The sequence below is a fragment of the Polypterus senegalus genome, chromosome 7 (genome assembly GCF_016835505.1).
Source record: "Polypterus senegalus isolate Bchr_013 chromosome 7, ASM1683550v1, whole genome shotgun sequence".
In the NCBI taxonomy this organism is placed as follows: domain Eukaryota; kingdom Metazoa; phylum Chordata; class Cladistia; order Polypteriformes; family Polypteridae; genus Polypterus; species Polypterus senegalus.
Window position 1 is genome coordinate 48,622,040 of NC_053160.1, and position 12,223 is coordinate 48,634,262.

The 12,223-nt window shown below is 37.7% G+C and overlaps 1 protein-coding gene across 1 annotated transcript in view; it reads right to left on the reverse strand.

Annotated features, from left to right (window-relative positions):
- Positions 1 to 5,130: 5,130 nt before the first annotated feature.
- Positions 5,131 to 12,223, reverse strand: part of dapk1 (death-associated protein kinase 1) — a 198,591-nt gene continuing 191,498 nt past the window's right edge. The window contains exons 25-26 of the mRNA XM_039758599.1: positions 9,069 to 9,257; positions 5,131 to 7,087 (exon numbers count right to left, since the gene is read on the reverse strand). Coding sequence (XP_039614533.1) covers positions 5,846 to 7,087; positions 9,069 to 9,257 — 1,431 coding nt within the window. The 3' untranslated portion in view covers positions 5,131 to 5,845. The remainder of the gene's footprint in view (positions 7,088 to 9,068; positions 9,258 to 12,223) is intronic.

Here is a 12,223-nt window from a genome sequence, read left to right on the forward strand (position 1 = left end):
GTGTTTTCCGAACAAAGATTTTTAGTGAAGCTGTATTTAGTTGTATGAGATTAAAACAAATGTGAAAAACTAGCTGTGCAAAAATGTGGGTACGCTTGTAATTTTGCTGATTTGAATGCATGTAACTGCTCAATACTGATAACTTACAACACCAAATTGGTTGATTGAACTTCATAGACAGGTGTGTCCAATCATGAGAAAAGGTATTTAAGGTGGTCCATTGCAAGTTGTGCTTCCCTTTGACTCTCCTCTGAAGAGGGACAGACAGCATGGGATCCTCAAAGCAACTCTCAAAAGATCTAAAAAACAAAGATTGTTCAGTATCATGGTTTAGGGGAAGGCTACAAAAAGTTCTCAGAGGTTTAAACTGTCAGTTTCAGGTGTAAGGAATGTAATCAGGAAATGGAAGGCCACAGGCACAGTTGCTGTTAAACCCAAGTCTGGCAGGCCAAGAAAAATACAGGAGCAACATATGTGCAGGATTGTGAGAATGATTACAGACAACCCACAGATCACCTCCAAAGACCTTCAAGAGGATCTTGTTGCAGATGGTGTATCTGTACATCGTTCTACAATTCAGCACACTTTGCAAAAAAACATCTGTATGGCAGGGTGATGAGAAAGAAGCCCTTTCTGCGCTCACGCCACAAACAGAGTCACTTGTTGTATGCAAATACTAATTTAGCCAGATTCATTTTGTTATTTGGTTATAACAAAAAGCGCTTTGCATGGTGTTGCATGGGTTAATGAATCCTACATAAATTTGAAAACTTGATTAGTCAAATTAGGGGTGGGCAATCTTTCCAAAAAATCATATCACGATCCTTTTAACACAAAATTACGATCCACAACTTGAATTGCAATCTATCTTTTTAATGTGGCATACACTTAAGAGAATACCTGGACTCAAACTCATCAAGACCTAAGTAACACTTTATTTTAAATATCAAACAAAGTTGAATTCAATTGTTCTCTCATTCGCTAGCTAAGCGGAGTTGAGGAACATGCCCTGAAGCTGGTGAGTGAGAAAGGCCCCTCCCTTCAGCCCGTTGCGTGGATCTCAGATTCGCGCAAATAAATTGGTACTGCAAGCAAACTATGATTACTGATACTTAGTACACTGAGAGAAATCGCAAAATTATCTGGAATGTTCAAGCAAATTATAGGGAAAACCCCGATCTAAATCCGTTAAGTAGTTCTCTCGTGAAAAGAGGACAGACATACAGGTAGAGTAACACTGGATTCTATATCTATACTAATAAAAGGCAAAGCCCTCACTGACTGACTCATCACTAATTCTCCAACTTTCCGTGTAGGTAGAAGGCTGAAATTTGGCAGGCTTATTCCTTACAGCTTACTTACAAAAGTTAAGCAGGTTTCATTTGAAATTCTACGTAACGGTCATAGCGGTCGACAACGTCTGCCATGTTGAACTTTCTTATTTATGGCCCCATCTTCACGAAATTTGGTAGGCGGCTTCACTGCGCTAACCAAAACCAATGTACGTACTTATTTCAGTGGTATGACGCCACTGTCGGCCGCCATATTGAACTTTCCAACGGTCTTTGTTACTTATGGGCCCATCTTCAAGAAATTTGGTACATGGGTTCCCAACGCTAACTGAATCCTACTTACGTACATATATCGTCCATAGCCTGCAGCTCGGTCACCGTGTGAGGCGGCGCTGGGTCCCCAATCCCAACACCTCCCACGTTGTTGGCTGCCTGCCTATATAAGGCCATCTGTCGCTCTAGTCTCTACATTTCCTTCCTTGCTTCGCCACGGGATTCACGTCTCCCTGCTGATAACTACAGCCTTTTTATTTAATCCACGGCTTCTCCGCCGTTTTATTGTTCATTTATTACGATTATAGTTATTGTGTAGGTATTTTAGACTTACTTTACATTTTTCAGGTACCCATTTCCTTTATCGTTCCAACCCCCATTAACATGTTTATCGAGGTGATCACCATCGATCAAAGAACTGTCACTTACCGAGTGGTTTCCATGCCCGGAGATACCACCTGCCTTTTCCATTCTCTGTGTTACATATTGCACGGCCATATCAGGCTCACTCTTGATATTCGGAGGAACATTGTGTCTTATGTATTGAATGACTGGGACAGGTTCAAGGTGTGGACTGATGACGGTACAGGAGATAATTATACTACACAGGGGCACTATAAGAGTGAAATGCTTAAGCCCTTCACCTATGGTTCTGCATGTAAGTTGATGGCTGCCGCTGAATTGTTTGGTTGTCGCTTTCAAGTGTACCGAAATGGCCAAATATTTTACACCTTTCGACAACTGCCAATGCCTCTCAAACATCTTAGATTGACAGGTGACGATTTCAGTAGTGGACACTTTGATGTTTATGAATGTTTAAACTCTCAAAAGCTGGATGTGAAGTTATCAATGAAACCGGTTGTATGTTTACAACGCTTGACAGATGCCGAATGTCACTTCAACACAAGTCCTGCAAATACTGTCGCAATTGAAACAAACCATGAAACTCAAACTGATTATGACAGCAGCAATCCAAGCTGTGATATCTGAAGCAAGATTATTTTTCACATGGCCAATTGTATGTTGCATGCTCAAGAGTAAGCTGAGAGCACAGCTTGGTCATATTGCAACCGGACGGCCGAACTCAAAATGTGGTATACAAAGAGATCCTTAAATAATTATTGGTATATTTTCCCTCAGTTTAAAAAGATTTAACTTTCTTCTTAATAAAAATTTTAAGGCAGTATTTCGCCGCTGCGAAGCGCAGGTATTTTGCTAGTATTATACAGTATATTAGTACTTCAAAATAATGTGCAGTTAAAGTCTCAATAGCATTCTCAGCATTTCTGGAGCTTAGTAAAGCCAGATAACTATAATTATTGGGTCTTTTATAAATTGATATATTAAAATTTTGTCATTATTAATTATATTTGGGTCTAGCTTAGATATATATTTTTTTTTAACTGTAGTCTTATAATTTATACTTTAAGTGCTTTAGGTATTATGTGAGTCAATAATAATTAATTAATAATATTAGGAATATGTGTTGCCATAACAGCTATTGAGCTTTTTCCCTATTTTCTTTGGGACTTACTTTGCACAGCGGTTCAGAGCTTATATTTTTCGTATTACCGACTGTTCTGGCCAGTGCAATTTTCTATGCTGTTGTGTGGTAGGCTGATGACATCACTTCAAAAGAGGCCAATCAAATCAACAAGCTTATTAAAAGGGAAAGGGTAAGCTCAGTAATAGGACTCACTCTGGACCCCCTGGAGGTCGAAGTGAAGCAGAGAATTAAAAGTAAAACAGAATGCCATTATGAACAAGGCTGCACATCCTCTCTCTGACACACTAACACAGAGGACGTAAAGCCAACAAATTATTTAGGAGAAGTGTGTCAAGAAATTCTACTGTGGGGCTCCTTTTATACATCTGCGTAATCTCTCATTGTGACTGTGACAGCCAAGTCAGAAAGAACTTTTCTTTCTTCTGAATTTTTTTTTTTGTTTCCAGTCATTCTAGATCTAATTCTGTATTAATTTATTTAAAGAGCATCTGTAGAAAGCTAAATAAAGTTCTAGCCATCTAAACAGTACATGAGAATGTTGTTCTTACCAATTAATATAGAACAGAATCAGAATCAGAGCAGGCCAGAATAAGAGCCTATTTCAATACCGTTTAAAGCTGTCCATGCTGTTTAGGAGACCTTTAAACTTGCTGCTCTCCACCTACGCATTGGTTTGTGGCACTTTAATAAGTATTTTCATTAGCTATGGGTGATTTCCTATGTGCTTTAATCACTTTTGTTTTAAGGGAGTCTACTGAACATATGGCCTCTTTCAAAGCTGCATGATATGATGTCAGCTCATTTATATTGTTCCCAATAATTCATTTTGAGTTTGATAAAATATCCACAAATTTCTTACTGAGTGTATCTAAGATTTTATTGGTAAGGGTTGGAAAAGGTTAATTGTGACTAAGTAGTTATCAGAGACCACTTTATTTAGTGGTGTAATACTTAAACTTATAAAAACTAGAACTAATGTATGTTTGAGATGAGTTGGGCAAAATAAAACAAACATAATTAATGTGGCAAAACCCTCCAGAGTGTAGCCGGCAAGTAAGACATTTCTTACTGGTGAACATTAAAATTCCACATCAATAATATATGATCAGAATTTGCAGCCAAGTCAACTAAAGGGCTGCCAAATTTAGTCATGAACAATGAAATGTCTCTGATGGTCTGTAAATTAGTACTACAGATGCGTTACATGATGTTTTAACATCTAACATAATCAACTGCATTTTATAACTTACTGGGCACAGCAAGCCTTTCCACAAGTAAATGCTGCTCTTCTTCATTTTTTCCGAGCTCTTCCATGCAGGTTGGTTTGCTGCCCATAGTGTCTAAGAGTGTCACCTTTTAAGGCTGCTAACTTCTTGCATTTATCTGTTTCAGCTCCTTGCATTCAGGGCCATTATAGTGCTTGAAAAGTTTTTAAAAACCTGGGAGAACTTTGCCACACTCCACCTCAACAGTGAAGTAGACACGACTATATAAAGAAAAGGTATCATCATTAGACTTGTCTATCAGCACTGTAACAGTGGATTGTCTTGATCACCCCACATTCAGCAATATGAAAACCTAAACTGGTTTCACTTTATCCCTACCGTCAATACTAGAAATGGTGAAAGTTCACTCACACCACCTGCGCCACCCTTAATAACAATAAGCTAAGAACCACTGTGACTGTTCACATGCCACGGCACATTGGACAGTTTGTTCCTTCCACTTACAAAGAAATGTAATTTAAGACAAAAAAGGTAGCAAAAAAGCATGTAAACAATTTATTACAAAAAAAGGGTGCTACTCTATACACTTTATGAAAGTATTAAGGGCAAAGCATTCCATGACATGCCTAAAGAACAGTATATATAAATAAACAAGATGTTCTGTGCAAAGTAATTACTGTACATATTTAAATAAAACTCTTCCCTTTTTCCCTTCCCTTGAGTACCTTGGAATTGTGGCCAAAAAAAAAACAAATTTAGACAGTTTAAAAGAAAAATATCACAATTTATATTGACACTTATAAAAGTTTTTTTAAAATGGTTTGATTTATATGTATACTTTACATAAAATGTATAATGTATTAAATATTTGTTTCAAGAAACAATAGCAAAAATAGGAAACTGATAAAATAATTAAAAACAACTGTAATTTCTGCAAAGCACAGAAAGCCGTTCCGTGAACACCCTAATAGTTTAAAAATGTGAGAGGAATTTGTGGATGGGACAGGAGAGAACTTTAATGTTAAAAGATGGTTGGCCGGCCCAGCAAACCATCACAGTTAAAAGGCACTCGCATGTGTCTCATATACAGTATAGCAATTAGAACTGCTCTGCCTTTTTTGTTTCTGTTCCTTTTGGTAACTTGCAGTTCTCACTAAACACGTATTACCAAACATGAATTTAATACTCCATTTACTAACAGTTCAAACATGTGCCTGGACCTTTTTTGTTTTAAAAAGCACACTCAGAGAAAACAAGAACAAGTATCAAAACTGGCAGTGTTTGTTTAGCATTGCATTCAAGTACTGTATATAAAGAGAACTGCTGTAAGATTTCCTTCATTAAAACAGGATGTAGGAGAAACAGAAAATAAATATTACAGTAAAAAAAAAAAAACTGAAGTTATAGGAGGGCACAATACGTATGAAATAAGTTAATTCCCTTGAAAACTCCACAAAAGTTTAACATTTGCTGTTAAAAAATGACAAGTTAAAATCATTGAATTCCACTGAGATTGCACTTCATCTTTTCATCAATGTTCATAAAAATTATCGGGACACAACTGAACTAATGGAATTATAGGATGTGCCACCATTGCAGTTTGAGGAGTACGATTCTTGTCCATACACTTCAGGGCTGACTTTGAAAACAGTCGATGATTTTAAGAGAAAGTCTGCTGCGTCCCTGCGTCCCAGCTCTCTTAATTTTGCCATAAAAGCACCGACTGTGCTGTCAGGACTAGAGCTCCATTCCTCAATCAGAATACTTGTAGGACTGAGATGGAACTTGTTGTCCCGCTGAGTTCCATTGCTTGTGCTGTACTTTGCAACAAGATCAGTCAGACCTAAATTCATAGCCAAGAGGCACCAGTCTTTGCCCATTGCGTCCTGTGGGTCCAAAAGGCGACTAAGTTTTCGTCTAGCCAAAAGGCTAATGTCTGATATATGTATATCCATTCCAAGGCTTCCATGATAATATACCTCCACACACCCAAAGCAAAGAATACTACTAAAGCTTTCTTTGTAGCCACCCATTGTGTTGGTAAGGAATGTTTCCTTTTGGGCCTGTGCCCTGAAGAAATCCCGTGGTTGGTAAATCATTACTGGCTCATGATGCTCTCTCAGTTGCTGGGGACTCAGGTAGTGTTTGACAGTAAGAAGCCCTGGAAGTGTTGCTGTCAACAGATTGTCAATAATGCTGCAAATTAAATCTAGGAGCATGTAACACTTAATCTTTTCTGTTTCTGTTCCCCTAACTTGAATCTCAATACCTTGCCCATTGTTGACCAACAATACCATTACTTCTGCTCCTCCATGTGACAGCTTTAATCCATTAGTCCACAGTCTGATTTCATCTCCTTCTGGCTTCTGTTGGTGACTCCACCTACAGAGATTCACCTGAAGTTTATGAAAAATGCCACAAGGGAAGGGGGTAAGGTGCTCAACAGGGACTATTCTAATCCCTCCATAAATTAAGGTATCCTCTTCGTCATCCTCCTCAGTCCAAGATCTGTGCAGGCCATTGGTTTTGATTAAAGCAGGAATATCCACCATAGTAGGACTGCTTATATCTCTGGCACAGATATCCATTGCATCTAAGATCTGAATCAGTTCATCCACATCACTGTCCACCACAAGATTTTGAACTTCCTCTATTCTGTAGCGGCCTCTGTAATGATGTATGGCTTTTGGGCTCTCAACTGAAAGAATCTTTCCAAGCACCATGGAGCACAGCCATCTTGGATCAAGAACCACCACATCCTGAACAGTTTCACTTTGCATTATGTTGATCTGTTTTGAGACACAAATGCACAGTATGAAAAGATGCATGTACTCAAGTTCAAAAACCACCACAGTCAAATCAAAGTCACCCACAAAGCCTCAGCACATAGATACTAATGTAAACAGGTACAGATAGACACTTCACAATGAATTTGTTTACAACAATGTGGACATTTGATTATATTTAGCACAACAGTCTAAATTTACATTGCAGTAAGTGTAGAATAGACTTGCGGATGATATTTATTACATTAATTAAGGCTGTCCTGATGTACAGCCCATTTTTTTTGTATACTATACTTTTTTAGTTTATTGGCTACAATGTTGAAATTTATATTTACATACTGTCATTTTGTGCTATTTGTTACACTGGCTGTTCCCATTCCTTGTTTTACACAATAGCTATGTTTTCAACTGTAAATAAAATTATTATACTACCCAGCAAAATTGACACAATCACAATCATTTGTGCCATGGCTGTGTTGTATAGCAGGGCACATAGTGAAGCATGTGGGTTAGGAGGTCACAGGCTAGACAAAGATCTGAATAAAATTGTGGGTATTACAAAGAAACTACAATTAAACACCAATTTCACTTGAACCCCTAAAGGTCAGCCAGACTTTTAGAACATAAGATGTCAGGAGCAAGAATACTACTATAATGGCACAAGGCAGGGACAAGTTCACCGAAACATTAGACAAAGTAACACAAGGAATCACACTGGCAGGTGGAGAGTCCATGGACATATCAGAATGGAGAGAAGGAGAACAGCTATAGGGCAATAAGCCTTTCACATGTGTACGATGACCTAACAGGGCAACCAGCAATGCTGATGGAAGGCTGCACATGGTCCCGGGGGGGGAACAGCAAGCTGATCCTTTCCTTTTTACAGTGAGAACTGGCAGGAGACCAGTTATAAACCTCCAGCTCAATAAACAAAAGCACATCCCCACCCTACTGGAAGAAATTAAAGCATACTGTCTCTTTAAGGAAAGCACATGAGGAACTGTCCTGAAGACCAGGTAATTTAAGATCAACTAAAAGCTCAGGAGAGGAGGAACTGGCGGACCACTGCTGATGATTTCTACCCAGGTGTCTCTACAGCAAAAGTAAGACCATCCAGCCCCAGAAATGATTCCAGAGTTGAAGAGAGAATTCAGGGCAGTGTCTAACTAACTGAGAATAGTTACAGAATCTTGAGCTCTGACAGAGACAGCAAAGATAATAAAAAGGGTACTTGGTGATGTTTCAGAAATGAGGAACTAAGAGAGGCAGGCAGTCCACTTCCAAGACCTGTGTAAGCAGATCCAGGGAAACAACAGCATTTTGTTTTCCTCTGTTTGCTTTATAATTTTAATTATCCATTTTGTTTATTGAATGAAACAAACCACAGAGGATGTAATGCATCTTTTAAATTATTATAATTTTGGAAAATGTTTATTCTGCTCGCTTCTTCTTGAAATATATATCTTTTTACTAACATTTATTTAATTAATTTGCAAAAATCTGGTAAATTTCTAGTTTTATGCCAAAAATATAATTTTGGGCTTCATGGAATGCACAAGGTAAATACTGCCTAACATTTGCTCACAATCACTAGTGAGGTTACTGCTTATGTTTTATAAACTGAAACACAGATCAAATCAAGATAATCTTAACTGCATCTAAACATGTGAGTCTAAGAAGCAGGTCATGTTAAAGTTTTCATCATGGTAAGAAAGATTAATAGGAAAAGATGAGGCTATAATTTAAATGAAACTTCACTTGAATGGTCATTTCTAAACCAGGGGATGAAAGCACAATATGTTATCAAGATTAACTAAGTGAAAAGAAACTAGATGAATACTGCAAAAATTCTCGTTTATAATTGAAATGTATAATAGAACAGATAGAAAAGAGATGCCAGACACACTCCGTAGCCTTAAGTAGGTAGGCTGGAGCTAATTTCAGATACCAGATAACTCAAACCTGTAAACCATGTACATCTCACCTCTCCCATACTGTGTAACTGCAAGGCTATCTCTCGGAGGTCATCTTCACTGATTAAGGGGTTAATTCGCTCCTGAACATCAAAAACAAACTGCTGCCATGACATTACTTGATTTGGTCCATTCATTTTTCTCCAGAACGGCAGAGTGGAAATAATTTTCTCACAAAGAATAGTCATTGGAGGACAAGACTGGAGGGGAAAGAAAGAAAAAAAAAAGACTAAAGTGGGAGCAACTTCACAGCAGGTTTTTCTTTCAAGTGCCAACTTCAAGAACATTCTTTTCTCCTCCTTCCAGAACTTTAAAAATACATAAAACAGCTTTAAATAATAGATAAACTGAGGAAAATAAAAACATTAATTTATCTAAAACTTTTTAAATATCAGTTTATTTGGGATTTAGTTACAGTGGTGCCTTGTACTTCAAATTTATTTAATTTCAGGAGGCCGTTTGAACTGTGAATTGATCAAAGTTTGAAACAGTTTTTTTCCATTAGAAATAATGGAAGGTGAATTAACCATTCCCAGACCCTACTTTGAAAAACGTAAGCAGCAAATACACATCATTTGAGGTAAAAATAACACTAATAAATGCCCTATATAAAAACAATAAATAAAATACATACTGTATAATAAAATGAAAATTGAATTTACTGTGCCTTAGTGAGGAGTGGTCAAGTCCAATGTGGATGTCATAGTTAACGAAGAGGGTTTATATATATCTATACTAATAAAAGGCAAAGCCCTCACTCACTCACTCACTCTCTCACTCACTCACTGACTCATCACTAATTCTCCAAGTTCCCATGTAGGTAGAAGGCTGAAATTTGGCAGGCTCATTCCTTACAGCTTCCTTACAAAAGATGGGCAGGTTTCATTTTGAAATTCTATGCGTAATGGTCACAACTGGAAGCTATTTTTCTCCATTTACTGTAATGGAGTTGAACTGGAATGACGTGGGGGGGGCGGAGTTTCGTGTGACATCATCACGCCTCCCACGTAATCACGTGAACTGACTGTCAACGCAGTGCGTAGAAAACCAGGAAGAGCTCCAAAAAGCGCTGAAGAAAACATGCATTATATAATTGAGAAGGCAGCGAAACAATAAGAAGCGAGCGAGTGACATATACAACCATATTCATGAGTGCTGCTACTTGAAACAAAGCACGGTGTAAACCTAAAGTTTAAATTAAGTTCATAGACAGGCTGCCGCTGGCGTTTGTCATGCCCACGGGTAATGCAGAAAGTTTAATGAGAGGACGCAGGATATAAACGAGAGTTTTGATCACTTTGTAACTAAGTTAAAATTGCAGGTGAAGGGCTGTGCATATGCAAATTCCGAGAGACTGTGTTTGTGGGGGATTGACAGTTAAGGCAGGTGGGGGAGTCACGTCATCATCTCCCCTCCCATTCACCTCATTTCGCTCTGAGCTGAGCTCTGCAGCTAACGCAGTGTCACGGAAACGACTTTGTGACGCTGCCACCAAATAGTCACAGAAAAATCCACAAGTTAATACATGCTGTCTCTATAGTTTCTCCACACTGAATCCTCCAGGCACTACTTACAAAAGGTTACATTGACAATCGTGTTACGTTATTTTTAAAATGTTTCCTTTTCTTAGCACAAGCACAGCTGGGAAGCGTCGATGCATGTGCTCCATAACGCGTTAAAAAAATCACGCATTTAATCACACTTTGCATTACAAACAAAGGGGAACTTCTGTCAATGCATGATTTCCTGGTACACCAATTACATTGATCAGCGCTTCCCGATTCATTTTACCCTCGCACCACCTTGGTTTGAGAAGAAGTATGAAAAAATATGAGGTTAACACAGAAAAACAGATCACCAATTGAAGCTTTATGAATAATCGATTTGCCATCAATAATTGTTTTGGTAAAGCCATACTCAGTGTAATCCTCCTTCCATTTTATAATTTTTCCGCCACTAGCCATGATTAAATAAATGAACAGTAAAAAAGTAAGAGCGAAGCGAGGGTGACTTATTCAGGCAGGCAGGCGACAGCTCAATAGCTCGAATTTGGATATAAGTGGGTTCTATTTAGTCGCCAGAAATATGTTTGTTAGGAATGGAAGTTGAATTTAGTCTTTAAATTTCTATGGTAAAGAAAAAGTTATGCAATGATGACTAAATTTAACTATATAAAGTCATTCCTGAATATATAGTCAAAACTTGATTATATAAAGTCACTGTCGGAATAAATAAAGTCAAAACTTGACTATATAAAGTCAGCGTCGGTATATATAAAGTAAGCGCTGCAATATATAAAGTCAAAACTTCAATATATAAAGTCAGCGTCGGAATATACAAATTCAGCGCTGGAATATCCATCCATTTCCCAACCCATTGAATCCGACCACAGGGTCACGGGGGTCTGCTGGAGCCAATCCCAGCCAACACTGGGCACAAGGCAGGAACCAATCCTGGGCAGGGCACATGCATCATTTTCAAAACATTAACCAGTGTTTTTTCAATTTATTTTTCCGAATACGTTTTTGTTTACTTAGTTCAGTTCAGAGTCATTTCAATCAATAGATTTTGACTTTCACTTTATATATTCAGGAGTGAGTTTATATGCTCCGATGTTGACTTTATATAATCAGGAATGACTTTATAAATTCCGACGCTGACTTTATATATTCAGGTTTTGACTTTATAAATTCCGACGCTGACTTTATATATTCAGGTTTTGACTTTATATATTCCGATGCTGACTTTATATATTCAGGTTTTGACTTTATATATTTCAGAGCTGACTTTATATATACCGACGCTGACTTTATATATTCAAGTTTTGACTTTATATATTCCAGCGCTGACTTTATATATTCATAAAATCAATGTATTTGCCCGTTATACACACACACACATATACCATGGGGTGCCAATGTACACACACATATATATACAGTGGGATGCAAAAGTTTGGGCAACCTTGTTAATAGTCATTATTTTCCTGTATAAATTGTTGGTTGTTACGATAAAAAATGTCAGTTAAATATATATGATATAGGAGACACACACAGTGATATTTGAGAAGTGAAATGAAGTTTATTGGATTTACAGAAAGTGTGCAATAATTGTTCAAACAAAATCAGGCAGGTGCATAAATTTGGGCACCACAAAAAAGAAATTA